At 41.6% G+C, this 17022-nt stretch overlaps 1 protein-coding gene across 9 annotated transcripts in view; it reads left to right on the top strand.

Moving 5' to 3' along the window:
- Positions 1-17022, top strand: part of LOC102411578 (cytidine monophosphate-N-acetylneuraminic acid hydroxylase) — an 85862-nt gene that overhangs the window by 25788 nt on the left and 43052 nt on the right. For 2 of the 9 annotated variants that reach the window (XM_044927969.2, XM_044927972.2), the window contains exons 2-3: positions 14340-14438; positions 14679-14882. In XM_044927969.2, coding sequence (XP_044783904.2) covers positions 14431-14438; positions 14679-14882 — 212 coding nt within the window. In that variant the 5' untranslated portion in view covers positions 14340-14430. Of the gene's footprint in view, positions 1-47; positions 327-14339; positions 14550-14678; positions 14883-15353; positions 15405-17022 lie in introns of those variants that run through there. The other 7 variants (XM_044927986.2, XM_044927962.2, XR_006544568.2 and 4 more) reach the window with 7 other exon arrangements.

The following is a 17022-nucleotide window of genomic DNA, read 5'->3' as shown; positions in this document are numbered from 1 at the left end:
AGTTTACCGAAACTAAGCTGTATGGGTGGGACCAAAACAGTAACAGAGATAATGGCAGATATATTAACATGACAGGTGAATTTCACATCTGCTGAGTGCTCATACTTCCAGAAGTTTGACTGGCCAGCTGTGCTCTCATAATTGCTTTTGAAAAGGTTTTCTGGCTCCGGAGAAATCAAATCAAGTCTGTTCCTAAGCAAATTGAGATTTCCAAACTGCAGCCACTCTAGAAATTCTAAACATCATTCAAAAGAAGATTTCAATCTCACTGTTTCTTCTTTCTCTAAGGAGCTGTTTGGCCTCTTTCTACCTGGACTGGAACAAAGGTACAATTTAAAATTGTTTTCCTACTGAATTTAGGATTGATAATTTTGATAGTTTGTCTTTGTCTGATGAAAAGGTACAAGAACTGAGAGCTCGTGGTTGAGGGTGAGGGTGGGGTGGAGTTCATGATGTTAAGACCATTTTTGTGGATATAGTATGCACCATCCCAGGAACATCTAATTCACAGATTGCCCAGTTATTTAGGTATCGAGCTTGCCTTGCCCACACCCTGCTTGCCCTGGATGGTTATCTGCCAGGGTGCCCTCTCTCCAAGCCCTGTCCACTTCACCCAACCCCGTCTCTGGTGACATCTCCTTTTCTGTAGATTGCCCCTATTTTTCCCTCTGGCTGCCAATCGATCTTGTCTTTTGAATTTTCCTTCTGCTAGTATCTTACCTAGCTATCTTACCAGACTGCTTTGCCCAGTCCTCAGAAAGCTTTAGCACCAAAAGAAATACTAAGGATTCAGAGGTGAAAGAGTATGGAGGACTCAAGATTTGGAGTTGTAGGGTGCTCTGGAATAAAATACCCTGATATCATGGCTCAAAAGGACACTCTGTTTTATAGCTCCTAAGAATAAAATGCTGAATATTCAGGGCATGGACAGGATTTTGTGAGCTGGAGTAGAACTTAATTGCCTTTTACAACTTGATTCTATAGGGAAATATCAACTGTAACCCACATAAACTTTATCGCCACCTAGTCACAATGGACATACTGTCTGTAGGATAGTTAATTTTTAGAATGCCAATGTTATATTTGGGTACATGCTAGTTTCTAAGAAAATATGAACCTATTCTAAAGATATTCTAGGCATAATGACATGTGTAAGTTCCAGGTTATTAAAAAAAATAAGGTTTTCTAGGAATCACTGTGAGCCAGTAATTGGAATATTCATTTATTCTTTTGACAAATAATATTCATTGGAATCCTCATGTGTGGTAGACTCTAGGGGTGCAAGGCAAACTCACACAGGCTGGGTTCCTTCCTTCTGCTGACTGTCACCTAATTTGGGGGCATACAGATATTAATCTCATAATTAAACATGAAATTATAAGTTTGATAAGTCACATGAAAAAAAGATACATATAGTGCTTTGTGTATAACAGTAGGATTTGACCTTCTTTGGGGAAGACTTCCCAGTGCAGATGACTGAACTGCGATCAAAAGGATAAGGAGAGTTAAATCCATGAAGAAGGCCTCAGGAAGTATAGTCTAGGTATCGGCCAGTACCTTGAGGAAATGATATTAGAAGAAAAAACGTAATTCAAACAGACCTGGAGGAAGTGATTGGGGTCCTTGTGCATCACCTATGAGGCCGTTTTAGGAATTTTGTTCTTTCTCTTAGGAGCAATGGGAGGATATAATGCATTTTCAAGAGGTGGGAGAAGGATTTGCAGGATGAGGCTCTTTTGAAATTTCCATTTTAAATATGTCATTCTGACCATAGCAGAAAGAACAGAGAGTGAATGTAGGGTGACTCTTTAAGGGGCCCTGACAGTAGTCCAGAGGGAGATGATGGTAGCTGGATCAGGGTTAGAATGGGATGGCTGTGAGATAGACTTAAGGGGTAAAAGTGAGAGACTTGAATATGGGGTAGTGAGAGAAAGGGTGGCGTCAAAGGTAATGGGGGTGTCATGGTGGAGCTTTGAAGGTTTGGGGATGGATGAGATGTGTTGAATTGGATTTTGGACACACTCAGTTTCAAGTGTCTTTAGGACATCCTAATAACCAAGGGAACATTTCATGCAAAGATGGGCTTGATAAAGGACAGAAATGGTATGGACCTAACAGAAGCAGAAGATATTAAGGAGACGTGGCAAGAATACACAGAAGAACTGTACAAAAAAGATCTGCATGACCCAGATAATCACGATGGTGTGATCACTGACCTAGAGCCAGACATCCTGGAATGTGAAGTCAAGTGGGCCTTAGAAAGCATCACTATGAACAAAGCTAGTGGAGGTGATGGAATTCCAGTTGAGCTATTTCAAATCCTGAAAGATGATGCTTTGAAAGTGCTGCACTCAATATGCCAGCAAATTTGGAAAACTCAGCAGTGGCCACAGGACTGGAAAAGGTCAGTTTTCATTCCAATCCCAAAGAAAGGCAATGCCAAAGAATGCTCAAACTACTGCACAATTGCACTCATCTCACACGCTAGTAAAGTAATACTCAAAATTCTCCAAGCCAGGCTTCAGCAATACATGAACTGTGAACTTCCAGATGTTCAAGCTGGTTTTAGAAAAAGCAGAGGAACCAGAGATCAAATTGCCAACATCTGCTGGATGATCAAAAAAGCAAGAGAGTTCCAGAAAAACATCTATTTCTGCTTTATTGACTATGCCAAAGCCTTTGACTGTGTGGATCACAATAAACTGTGGAAAATTCTGAAAGAGATGGGAATACCAGACCACCTGACCTGCCTCTTGAGAAATTTGTATGCAGGTCAGGAAGCAACAGTTAGAACTGGACATGGAACAAAAGACTGGTTCCAAATAGGAAAAGGAGTACGTCAAGGCTGTATATTGTCACCCTGCTTATTTAACTTATATGCAGAGTACATCATGAGAAATGCTGCGCTGGAAGAAGCACAAGCTGGAATCAAGATTGCCAGGAGAAATATCAATAACCTCAGATATGCAGATGACACCACCCTTATGGCAGAAAGTGAAGAGGAACTAAAAAGCCTCTTGGTGAAGGTGAAAGACGAGAGTGAAAAAGTTGGCTTAAAACTCAACATTCAGAAAACAAAGATCATGGCATCTGGTCCCATCACTTCATGGGAAATAGATGGGGAAACAGTGGAAACAGTGTCAGACTTTATTTGGGGGCTCCAAAATCACTGCAGATGGTGACTGCAGCCATGAAATTAAAAGACACTTACTCCTTGGAAGGAAAGTTATGACCAACCTAGATAGCATATTGAAAAGCAGAGACATTACTTTGCCAACAAAGGTGCATCCAGTCAAGGCTATGGTTTTTCCAGTGGTCATGTATGGATGTGAGAGTTGGACTGTGAAGAAGGCTGAGCACCAAAGAATTGATGCTTTTGAACTGTGGTGTTGGAGAAAACTCTCGAGAGTCCCTTAGACTGCAAGGAGATCCACCAGTCCATTCTGAAGGAGATCAGCCCTGTGATTTCTTTGGAAGGAATGATGCTAAAGCTGAAACTCCAGTACTTTGGCCACCTCATGTGAAGAGTTGACTCATTGGAAAACACTCTGATGCTGGGAGGGATTAGGGGCAGGAGGAAAAGGGGACGCCAGAGGATGAGATGGCTGGATGGCATCACTGACTCGATGGACGTGAGTCTGAGTGAACTCCAGGAGTTGGTGATGGACAGGGAGGCCTGGCGTGCTGCGTTTCATGGGGTTACAGAGAGTCGGACACGACTGAGCGACTGAACTGAACTGAACTGAATGTATATGTGTAAAAGGCAGTTAGTTCTACAGATATGGCTTCCTGGATCAGGCCTGTTCATATGAGAGTCATTGTGTTCCGGAGTCATGGGTGTGGATGATTCCTTAGGGGGAAAATGTTAAATGAGGAAGGTGCAGAACTGAGCCTTGGATTTCACTGGTGGTCCAGTGGTTAAAGTCCAATGGTTTGATTCCTGGTCCAGGAAGATTTCACATGCCTTGGAGCTGCTAAGCCTGAGTGCCACGACTACTGAAGCCCCTGAGCCTAGAGCTCACGCTCTGCAACAGGAGAAGTCACCTCAGCGAGAAGCCCACACACCGCAACTAGAGAGCAGCCCCCGCTCGCTGCAGTGAAGGCCCAGCACAGCCAACAATAAATTTAAAAAAGAAAAGAATTGAGCTTTTAGGAGCTACAATGTTTCATGACCAGGTATACAAAGGAAAGATGAGTCTACAATGGAAATATAAGAATGATCAGAAATGTCGGATGAAAACTAATAAGCTGTGAGGTGTGTAGAAACTAGCACCACAGAAAGTATGTCCGGCTGTAAACAGGAGGTGAGAGAGAACTAGCTGGAGAGCATTCAAGGCTGAGCTGTAATTTTTTATGGGAGGGAGTTGGAGAGTTTAAAAGTCAATTTAATGCCGTAGGGTTCCATTTATATATCATTTGTGAAATGATCACATTATAAGGGTAGAGGACAAATCAGAGATTGCCAGAGCAGAGGCGATAGTGGGGTATGACTGTAAAGGCCAGTCCTTGGGAGTTATATCCAGCAAGTTCCTTGGTCTTGATGGAAGTGGTAAAATCAAGATGTCTTGATTTTAGTGGTAGCTATGCAGTGAAAGAGGAGAGTGAAAAAGTTGGCTTAAAGCTCAACATTCACAAAACGAAGATCATGGCGTCTGGTCCCATCACTTCATTGGAAATAGATGGGAAAACAGTGTCAGACTTTATTTTGGGGGGCTCCAAAATCACTGCAGATGGTGACTGCAGCCATGAAATTAAAAGATGGTTACTCCTTGGAAGAAAAGTTATAACCAACCTAGATAGCATATTGAAAAGCAGAGAGATTACTTTGCCAACAAAGGTCCGTCTAGTCAAGGCTATGGTTTCTCCAGTGGTCATGTACGGATGTGAGAGTTGGACTGTGAAGAAAGCTGAGCACCAAAGAATTTATGCTTTTGAACTGTGGTGCTGGAGAAGACTCTTGAGAGTCACTTGGACTCCAAGGAGATCAAACCAGTCCATTCTAAAGGAGATCAGCCCTGGGTGTTCTTTGGAAGAAATGATGCTAAAGCTGAAACTCTAGTACTTTGGCCACCTCATGCGAAGAGTTGACTCATTGGAAAAGACTGATTCTGGGAGGGATTGGGGGCAGGAGGAGAAGGGGACGACAGAGGATGAGATGGCTGGATGGCATCACCGACTCAATGGATGAGTGTGAGTGAACTCCAGGAGTTGGTGATGGACAGGGAGACCTGGCGTGCTGTGATTCATGGGGTCGCAAAGAGTCGGACATGACTGAGCAACTGAACTGAACTTAACACAAATGTATGTATGGAATAAAATTTTATGAAACTGTCTATGCACAGCAGACATGTGCACACTCATGTCTAAAGCTATATCATGATACATGATTTAGGTACATGGGCCTTCCCTGGTGGCTCAGACAGTAAAGAATCTGCCTGCAATGCAAGAGACCCAGGTTCAGTCCCTGGCTCTGGAAGATCCCCTGGAGAGGGAAATGGCTACCCTCTAGCCATTTCCACTGAGGGAAATACCCTCAGTATTCTTGACTAGAGAATTCCATGGACAGAGGAGCCTGCTGGGCTACAATCCATGGGGTTGCAAAGAGTCAGACATGACTGGGCAACTAGCACTTCACTTCAGTACCATGAAATTGGCCTGATATAATTATACAGTCGGTGATCTTTAGTATACTGGTAGAGTTGTGCAGCTATTTTCCACAATCTAAATTTTGACTCTCCATCACTCCCCCAAAAGAATGCCCAGTTATCAGCCTCTTCCCATTTCCCATTCACATATGTACCCATCCTTGCTAACCATCAGTCTACTTCGTATCTCTATAGATATGCACATTCTGGACATTTAATGTAAATGGAATTATATGATATGTGGTTTTTGTATCTGGCTTTTTCACTTAGCAAGATTTTTTTAGGTTTATTTCTGGTGTAGCAAGTATCACTACTTCACTCCTTTTTTATTACCTAGTGGTACATTTGATCCTCGAACAACGTAGGTTTGAACTGCTCTAGTCTACTTATCGGAGAAGGCAATGGCGACCCACTCCAGTACTCTTGCCTGGAAAATCCCATGGGCAGAGGAGCCTGATAGGCTGCAGTCCATGGGGTCGCTAAGGGTCGGACATGACTGAGCATCTTCACTTTCACTTTTCACTTTCATGCATTTGGAGAAGGAAATGGCAACCCACTCTGGTGTTTTTGCCTGGAGAATCCCAGGGACGGGAGAGCCTGGTGGGCTGCCGTCTATGGGGTCGCACAGAGTCGGACACGACTGAAGCGACTTAGCAGCAGCAGCAGCAGTCTACTAATAGGCAGATTTTTAAAGTAGTACATACAGTACTAATGCTCCATGGCTGGTTGAATCTTTGGCTGTGGACTGTGGGTATGGAAGGTGGACTGAAGTTATGTGCAGACTTTTAACTGCTCAGAGTGTCAGCACCTCTAACCCTCACATTGTTCAAGGGTCAACTGTATTCCACTGTGTAGACATGCATATTTTATTTATTCACTAATCAGTTGATGGAATTTGAGTTATTTCATATTTTGGTTATTTCTGAACTTTCTAAACTGAACTTTATTATTCAGTTATTATTATTTAACTTTATTATTCAGTTATTATTCAGTTATTTCTGAACTGAACTTTCATGTACAAGTTTTTATGTGGACATGTTTTCAATTCTTTGGGGTAGAGACCTATGGAAGTTGAACTGTTGGATCCTACAGACACTACATGTTTAACATGTTGACAATCTGCAAAACTGTTTTCAAAAGTTTCATCCAGCAAAAGATGTTGCCTCCTGTTTTTCTGTATCTTCACCAACACTTATTACTGCCTGAAGTGAAGTGAAGTGAAGTGAAGTTGCTTAGTCGTGTCCGACTCTTTGTGACCCCATGGACTGTAGCCTACCAGGCTCCTCAGTCCACAGAATTTTCCAGGCAACAGTACCAGAGTGGGTTGCCATTTCCTTCTCCAGGGGATCTTCCCAACCCAGGAATCGAACCCGGGTCTCCCGCACTGCAGGCAGACGCTTCACCGTCTGAGCTACCAGGGAAGCCCTATTACTGCCTATATTTATAGTAGGCATCCTAATGGATGTGAAATGTTAACTCATCTTAGTTTTGATTTTCATCTGCCTCTTGACTAATGGCCTTCCCTATTGGCTCAGCCGGTAAAGAATTTGCCTGCAATGCAGGAGACCTGGGTTGAATCTCTGAGTTGGGAAGATCCCCTGGAGTAGGGCATGGCAACCCACTGCAGTATTCTTGCTTGGAGAATTCCCATGGACAGAGGAGCCTAGTAGGCTACAGTCCATGGTGTTGCCAAGTCAGACAGGACTGAGTGACTAAGCACGACTTGACTAATGATGTGGAGCTTCTGTTCATGAATGCTACTGACCATTCATATATCTTCTTTGCAGAAATGTCTGTTCAAATCCTTTGTTGTTGTTGAGTTGCTAAGTCATGTCTGACTCTTTGCAACACTATGGACTGCAGCTTGCCAGGCTTCCCCATCCTTCTACTATCTCCCGGGGTTTGTTCAAATTCAGATCCATTGAGTCAGTGATGCTATCTAACTATATCATCCTCTGCCACCATCTTCTCCTTTTGCCTTCAGTCTTTCCCAGCATCAGGATCTTTTCTAGTGAGCTGTCTGTTTGCATCAGGTGGCCAAAGCATTGGAACTTCAGCTTCAAAATCAGTCCTTCCAATGAATATTTAGGGTTGATTTCCTTTAGGATTGACTGGTTTGATCCCCTTGCAGTCCAAGAGACTCTCAAGCATCTTCTCCATCTCCACAATTTCAGGACACCAATTCTTCGAGACTCAGCCTTCTTTATGGTTGAGTTCTCACATCCATACATGACTACTGGAAAAATCATAGCTTTGTCTATATGGACCTTTGTTTGCAAAGTGATATGTCTGCTTTTTAATATGCTGTCTAGCTTTGTCATAGTTTTCCTTCCAAGGAGCAAGTGTTTTTTAATTTCATGGTGAAAATCACCATCCACAGTGATTTTGAAACCCAAGAAAATAAAATCTGTCACTGCTTCCAATTTTTCTCCATCTATTTTCCATGAAGTGATGGGACTGGATGCCATGGTCTTAGTTTTTTAATATTGAGTTTTAAGCCAGCCTTTTCACTCTCCTTTTTCACCTTCATCAAGAGGCTCTTTAGTTCCTCTTTGCTTTCTGTCATTAGAGTCCCTATGCTTTCTGCCATCATCTGCATATATGATGTTAGTTCATATTTCTCCTGGCAAACTTGATTCCAACTTGGATTCATCCAGCCCAGCATTTTGCATGATGTACTCTGCATATGTTAAAAAATCAGGTTGACAATATACAGCCTTGTCATACTGCTTTCCCCATTTTGAACCAGTCAGCTGTTCCATGTCTAGTTCTAACTGTTGCATCTTGACCTGCATACAGATTTTTCAGGAGACAGTAAGGTGGTCTGGTATTCCCATCTCTTTGAGAATTTTCCAGTTTGTTGTGATCCACATAGTCAAAGGCTTTAGCATAGTCAATGAAGCGGAAGGAGATGTTTTTCTGGAATTCCCTTGCTTTCTCTATGCTTCAATGAATGTTGGCAATCTGATCTCTGGTTCCTCTGCCTCCTTAAAACCTAGCTTGTTCATCTGGAAGTTCTTAGTTCACTTACTGGTGAAGCCTAGCTTGAAGGGTTTTAAGCATTACCTTGGTAGCACATGAAATGAGCACAACTGTACGGTAGTTTGAATATTCTTGGGCTTCCCTCGTGGCTCAGCTGGTAAAGAATCTGCCTGCAATGTGGGAGACCTGGGTTTAATCCCTGGGTTGGGAATATCCAGTAAAGAAAGAAAGGCTACCCACTCTAGTATTCTGGCCTGGAGAATTCCATGGGCTGTATAGTCCTGACTGAGTGACTTTCACTTTCACTTGAACATCCTTGGGCATTGCCTTTCTTTGGGATTGAAATGAAAACTGATTGTTTCCAGTCCTGTGACCACTGCTGAGTTTTCCAAATTTGCTGACATATTGAGTGCAGCACTTTAACAGCATCATCTTTTAGGATTTTAAATAGGTTAGCTGGAATTCTATCACCTCCATTAGCTTTGTTGGTAGTAATGCTTTCTAAGACCCACTTGACTTCACATTCCAGAAAGTCTGGCTCTAGGTGAGTGACCATACTGTCATGGTTATCTGGGTTATTAAGACCTTTTTTGTAAAGTTCTTCTGTGTATTCTTGCCACCTTTCCTTAATCTCCTCTGCTTCTATTAGGTCCTTACCATGTCTGTCCTTTATTGTGTCTATCCTTGCATGAAATATTCCCTTGATATCTCCAGTTTTCTTGAAGAGATCGCTAGTCTGTCCCATTCTTTTTTTAAATTAATTAATTTATTTTAATTGGATAGTCTATCCCATTCTATTGTTTTCCTCTATTACTTGGCATTGTTCACTTAAGAAGGCTTTCTTATCTCTCCTTGCTATTCTCTGGAACTCTGCATCAGTTGGGTATATGGACTCCTTTACCATTCCTAATTCCTTTGTTTTGTTATTGACTTTTAAGAGTTTTTAAAAAATAAACTCGTGATATCTGATCCTTATTACATACGTAATTTACAAACATCTTCTCCTGGTTTGTGTATTGTCCCTTCACTTTCTTGGTGGTTCCATTATCTTTTGCCTTTGTTGATCCTGTCTCTGTAGAGCTTCTGTTTTATAATTCTCTTACTTTCTTTCCATTATTTTATTGTTCTTTAATGTTTTTTGAGATGGATGCTTTTTAGCTTTTCTTTTTTAATGTTCACATCCAAGGCTATATGTTTATTTCTAAGTATTCCATTACCACATGGGTTATTCTAGCTTCCTCCCCTTGCTTATCTATAAGTCCCACTCCAACCATGAGAAAGCTGGCTCTCGCCATTGTTATCCATGTATTTAATGGTGCAGTTCTAGTGTATGTGTATAGAAGTGTCAGAATTGCTGATTCCCTTCCATCTAGTTCATAACTATGATCTCATTTCTCAGGACCTCTCCCAACCCTGATATGTCTTCCCTATGGAGTGGGGAACCCAAACTGCACAGCATATCTAGTTGTGGACCCTGAGTGGTTGTGAATAAAGGCAAGATCATAAATTTTATCTTATTTTCAGTGTGCTTTCTGGTTAACACCCACTGTTTCTATGGCCGTTTGTAATGAAACATGCAATGTGGGGTCTTAAGGGAACAGTGTAAGCTGATGACTCTTTATTGAACAGCTTAGATTAGAACCCATTATTCTAAAATAACTGGAATAATTTTTCTCTAATATTTCTTCATATTTGGCCTGATTTTGTCTACTCACACAGCCTCATGAGAATTTACTGTCTCTCAATTTCTCATTTTGACTTCTGGAACAGCTTGAAGGCCATTTGCAATCTTGACTATTTCATGTTATTGGTTCAACAAATATTTATGAAGTACCTAACAGAAAATGCAATGATAAAAGATTTCCATATGAAGCTTGCAGTCTGACATTCTTCTGCTAGGTCCTTGGTTCCCAAAGCATTTTGAGTATGAGACTTCCTTTTTTTTAGATCATGCCATGCAGCATGTGGGATCTTAGTTCCCTGACTAGGGATCAAACTTGGGACCCTGGCAGTGAGAATGCTGAGTTCTAACTACTGGACCACCAGGGAATTACTCCAAGTTACTTTTTAAAACTTATGTGAGCCAGTAATTTTCTTTTCTTTAATCTGTGACTTTTGGAAGCATTCTCACACTCTTTGTCCAAATGGAGGACATAGTGCCTTCTTGGGAGTGTATTCCTTCATTCATGAGGTATTTACTACCATGTGACAGACATTTTATAGCTCAGCATTCATGCAGTTTACATCCCTGTGAACAGAATATTGAACATCTTCCCACAGAAAACAAAGCTCAGGGCTTTCCTGGTGGCTCAGCAATGGAGAATCTGCCTGCCAGTACAGGAGACATGGGTTTGATCCCCTATCCAGGAAGATTCCACATGCCGTGGAGCAGCTAAGCCAGTTTTTCTCAACTATTGAGCCTGTTCTCTGGAGCCTAGGAGCTGCAGCTACTGTGCCCTGATACTGCAGCTACTGAAGCTCTCTCTAGAGTCCGTGGTCCACAAAGAGAAGCCCCCGCAATGAGAAGCCCTTCCACTACAAGAGAGCAGCCTGTGCTTGCCACAACTACAGAAGAATCCCACGCAGCAATGAAAACTCAGCACAGCCAAAAATAAATAAATAAAATTATAAAAAATATGAATCTAATTTAAAAATTATGGTAACAAAGTCATTTATAGATTGACAGTTCTGAATGAGTTGCCTTTTCTTCCTCTAGCTCTTTTTCTCAGAGCTTAACCTTCTGGAAGATTCTTGGCTTTATAGATGAATATAATCAAGATGAATATCATTAAAATAATATTTAAGAAGTCAACACCAAAGATAAAATTTCATGAGAAAGAAAATATCAAAATTTTAAAAGCAGGATGCCACACCACCAAGTTTGAAGCAAAAGGAAAAAAATGTGTGTCCCTATATAAATGTTTTTATGTGTGTTTAGTGATTATTTTTCACACACATTGAAGTGTTTGAAAAAAATATTGAAATGTTGAAAAGTAGGTGTACTACAATGCCCATCATCTTAGTTTAAATATTTTATTTATACCCAAAGCAGAATTTACTATAATTTTACTTTCCTGACTTTAATGGAATCCAACTCATTAATAATAGCTTTAAAAATCAACTTTTGGGGAAAACTAACCATTAAAGGAGAAGCCCATGGCACCCCACTCCAGCACTCTTGCCTGGAAAATCCTATGGATGGAGGAGCCTGGTGGGCTGCAGTCCATGGGGTCACTAAGAGTCAGACACGACTGAGCGACTTCACTTTGACTTTTCACTTTAATGCACTGGAGAAGGAAATAGCAACCCACTCCAGTATTCTTGCCTGGAGAATCCCAGGGACGTGCGACCCTGGTGGGCTGCCGTCTATGGGGTCGCACAGAGTCGGACACGACTGAAGCGACTTAGCAGCAGCAGCAGCAGCAACCATTAAAAAAAATACATAAAGGGGTGGTCCAGTGGTTAAGAATCTGCCTTGCAATGCAGGGAGCACAGGTTTGATCCCTGCTCAGGGAACTAAGGTCCCCCATGCTGCAGAGCAACTAAGCCTGAGTGCCACAACTACTTAGCTTGCTCACTGCAGCTACTGAGCCCGCTCACTGCAGCTAGAGTGTCAGTGCACCAGAGCAAAGGGTCCTGCGTGATGTGATGAAGATCCTGCCTGCTGCAACTCAGACCAGATGCAGCCAAATACAAAATAAATAAATATTTTTTAAAAAGGAACCAAAGGGAGGTAGATTCTTTAAAAAAAAAAAAAAAGGAAGAAATATAAAACCATGTATGTAGGACTGCACATGTTAAAATTTTGCTTTAGATTCCAGTAGATGTTCTCAAGGAATTAATAAAGGTGTAGTTAGTTCAACTTGTCTTATACAGTTGATGAAACCCTTATTATCTAGCAGAGAACTTTGGCTAATTGGTTCATTCAATCAAGTAAAACAAAATATTTAGAAAGATTTTCTTTTTACATGTTTGGGTTGATTATTCCAGAAATTGCCTCAGGATTTGCTTTGACTTGTGTTGGATATTTGCACTCAGAAGAATAAAGATAAAAGAACTTCATGGGGCTTATCATGGATTCCTTTCTATCAAATACATTTAAAACATATATTTGGAAACATTTCAAGTCTACTATGAACAGAATTACCAGGAATTTGGGACAGAAGTGACAATGAGAATCCATTTTGAAGAAGGGTAATTCTCAGTTAGAATTCTGCCTTATTAGCTGAAACTTAGAAGTAACTTCTCTGTTATTTCCTGTTATGGTATTTTTATAATATTATTTAATTTCCTCTTTAAGAAATCTGCAGATTTTGCTTCCAGAAATGAAAGTGCCAAAAATGTACATGAAAATCAAATCAATTTTAATTTAAGATATGAAAAGAATTTTGACCACTTTTGGTTTGGGGTGGAATATAGAATTAAACATGCATCCAGATTTCATACCATGGATATGCTAAGTTATTTTGAAGTCCCTCTTCACAAAAATTATATTCCACTATGATTCAGAGTTGCATCATAAAGAGAGTTTGTTTAAAGACTGGAATTTGAGAAATGTAACATTTGTAGTTTCCCTGAAAAAATATGAAAGATTAAATGCTTCATTTTCTGCTGGAGCTTTTTATAAATGACTCAGATGAGGTGCAATTGGTTCAGTCTTCAGCTAGCTCTTAAAGATAGGCAGTCTGCTAAGTTGTGGGGAGAGAAAAGTAGAGAGAGTGTTTTTAAAAGCATCTATGTACAAGTAAGTAGGATGGTACACAGGTACCAGGATATAATGTTCTACAGTAAATACACGTTAAGAAGTGCTAGACTTACAGTGCTAGGCTTATCATAGTGATCATTTAAAATGTATGGAAATATCAATCAGTATATTGTGTACCAGGAACTAACATAACTGTTAGAGGTCAATTATACTTTAAAAATAAACTCATAGAAAAAGAGATCAGATTGGTAGTTATCAGGGGCAGGATGTGGAGGGAAGGGGAACTGAATGAAAGTTAGCAAAAGGTACAAACTTCCAATTGTAAGATAAGTTCTGGGAATGTAATGTACAATCAGATAAACATAACTAATATTGTGTGTGTGCGTGCTAAGTCACTTCAGTCATGTCCAACTCTTTGTGACCCTATGGACTATAGCCTGTCAGGCTCTTCCATCCATGGGGATTCTCCAGGCAAGAATACTGGGGTGGGTTGCCATGCCCTCCTCGGGGGATCTTCCCGACCCAGGAGTAGAACCTGTGTCTCTTATGTCTCCTGCATTGGCAGGTGGGTTCTTTACCACTAGCGCCACCTGGGAAGCCCCATAACTAACACTCCTGTATATTATATATGAAAGCTGTTGAGTAAGTCCTAAGAGTTCTCATCACATCTTTAATTTTGTATCTATACGAGATGATGGCTATGCCCTAAAAGAAAGAATAAATTTCATGTTTTCTAGAAAGTAAAAAAAGAAAGAAACGTTAGATTTGACCTGGGGGTGGGTGGGGGGCTTGGAAGGGTTAACCAAGGAGCAGTGATTGAGTTACTTTTGAACCTAAAGAGTGACTCTCAGTGGGCAGAGAGAGGAGGTCCTGATGTGAAAGCGTGAAGGTGAGGAGCAGTTATTGAAGCTAACTATAGAATTCGGCTTCTGAAAGAAACTCATTTAAGGAGGAGACATCACCAACGGAAATACTGAGCTGAGTGTACATCCTCTTTCTCCACGCAGACTTCTGCCTTAGGGGGAGTGAATGAGCCACAGAAGCTGAAGTGACAGCTGCCATTCTTCTGAAATACCCAGGGAGAGGCAACGACAGACTATGGGCAGGCAAGTGAGGGAGGCATTACTTTCCTGGGAAGGCGGGAATCAACCCTCGACAAGTAGGATGGGCATTTAAAGGAGGGGAGAAAGTTCACCGTCAGCTGCCACTCAGCCCAGGTACTTGGAAGGCTGGCCTTAAATAGTATCTTAAGAAAAAAAAGAGGTTTTGACTGCCATTGCCAAACTGTTCTCTCTTAAAACCTGACAATGTCTCTGTTTCCTCTCAAAACGTTTGCCTTTTCACAGCATCGAACAAACAGCTGAGCTCCTCTTGTGTCTCTCCCCTGCTGAAGTCGCCAATCTCAAGGAAGGAATCAATTTTGTTCGAAATAAGAGCACTGGCAAAGATTACATCTTGTATAAGAGTAAGGGCCTCCTGCGAGCATGCAAGAATACGTGCAAGCACCAAGGAGGCCTGTTCATAAAAGATATCGAGGATTTAGATGGAAGGTACCGTGAGTCATTCTGCTTTTTCTCTGGTGACCCTTCTTTTATTTATTTATTTATTTTTTATTTATTTTATTTATTTATTTTTTTTACTTTACAATATTGTATTGGTTTTGCCATACATCAACATGCATCTGCCACGGGTGTACACGTGTTCCCCATCCTGAACCCCCCTCCCACTTCCCTCCCCATACCATCCCTCTGGGTCCATCCCAGTGCACCAGCCCCAAGCTTCCTGTATCCTGCATCGAACCTGGACTGGTGATTCATTTCTTATATGATATTATACATGTTTTAATGCCATTCTCCCAAATCATCCCCCTCCCCCACTGACCCTTCTTATAATTAGATTTGGCCAGAAGTGTGGAAATCAAGTGAAACAACTGACAAATTGTTTCTTCTAGCAAATTTGTAACTTATCTCTCTGATCTCAAAACATTCTGACCTTGACTTAATTTCCCATTCTCTCTCAAGAACTCTAATTGCAAATGGATTCCTAGCTTGATAAACAGTGACATTTCTAAGGTACGTGGGTCTGTGTATGTGAGTGAAGGGTTGGGTGTACGTGATAGCTTTTATGTTCCAAGACTCAAGCCTCTTTGGAATTTCCTTTCCTGCTCTCCCAGAAGTATGAATGGAGCAGGCCCTAGTCCAAACTCTGCTGGGGAGCAGATAGACTTTCCCTGACCACCTTGCAGTGATTAAAAACCCCACATGGCAGAGCCCCAACTGTACCTGCTCTGAACAGAGGCGCTTCTGATCATTTCTTGGAAAACTGGTGCTGCTACCCCACCTCCTCCATCCGTTGATTAAGACTAAATATAGATGACCTCCCTCTCCAGTTCAGGGACAATACCAGGGCAGGATTGCTGTGGATTTTTGTTTTGCTTTGACTTGTTTTCAGTGACAGTCGAAGAGATAGCAGCACACCCTGGCAGAGACAGGGAAGGTAGTGGAGAGGGGATGCTCTGTCAGCCTGATGCTCAACACTGACAATGAATGAGTGGCTGACCCCACTTTTCCAAGCTTCTTTTCAGCCTGACTTGACCTGGGTGCTTTTTAGCCACTCTCACATCAGACTTGTCTTCTACTGTTGTTGATTTGATTTCTCAGGTCATCTGTGGGCGGTTTCGTGCAGGTGGATTCAGAGGAGCTGGGTAATTGTCTAAGAGCTCCCTGCTAGAATTGTATAGATGACCATTACCCAAGTCTAGAATATTCTTACACCTGCATACAGATTTGCTTCACTACATTCTTAGTTTCAGGACTGAAACAGTGTTGACACCTGTCTCCTGTTTGGCTCCTCTGATGGGATTGCTAGATTAGGCAAACAGAAGGCAAACAGAAATCTACATTTCAGGTAAACAATGAATATATTTTTAGCATAGATAGGTTCCAAGTATTGTATGGGATATACTTTGAGCAGCAACTCTACTCTCGGAGACCCTCATGGTTCTTTGCTGACAGCCCTGCTTTGAGTCCCTTCCATCTTCTCAGTGGATTTAGCCCAGGGAAACCTCAGCCATGGCTTGTTCTGTCACTAGTGAGCTTCTGTGGGCACTCTGGGACTTTGAGGTCTTCTGACTGTTGCGGTTTGGGGCCTTTGCTTTTCCTCTCTCCTCAATGGGCTTTCACCATGGAGCTCACGTAGCCAGCCATTGGAGGGAGTGTAGCTTTGTGATTAGCAGCATGATCTTTCATCACAATCTGCCCTCTTCAGAAACCTGGCCTTACCACTTATCAGCCCTGTGAACATGGACAAGTTTCTTAGCCTTTCTGGACCTTGGTCTTCTCCTTTATAGAGTGAAAATGAGAGTATTACCTGTTCTGTCTGGCTGCTCAGAGGATTAAGTGATTTCCAACACAAAAAAAACACTCAAAACAATATCTGTCATACGATAGGCACTCAATACACGTCAATTACCTTTACGATTATTACTCTGTCTTGAGCTTCTGGTACAGCTTAGGAATGAGATTATTTATAGGAATTCAGCTTGTTCTTGAATCTGGCTTGATTATCCTAACAGAGTGATCACTTTGCCCCAGACTGGCCTTTCTCTCCTCCATGCAAAGCCTTTGGGGTGGTTGATCCTCGTTTCACCCTACTGTTGTCAGGCTAACCTGGAGCTGGCACTGTCAACTC

The sequence above is a fragment of the Bubalus bubalis genome, chromosome 2 (assembly GCF_019923935.1).
Source record: "Bubalus bubalis isolate 160015118507 breed Murrah chromosome 2, NDDB_SH_1, whole genome shotgun sequence".
Lineage (NCBI taxonomy): Eukaryota > Metazoa > Chordata > Mammalia > Artiodactyla > Bovidae > Bubalus > Bubalus bubalis.
This window is presented reverse-complemented; position numbering and strand designations above follow the sequence as displayed.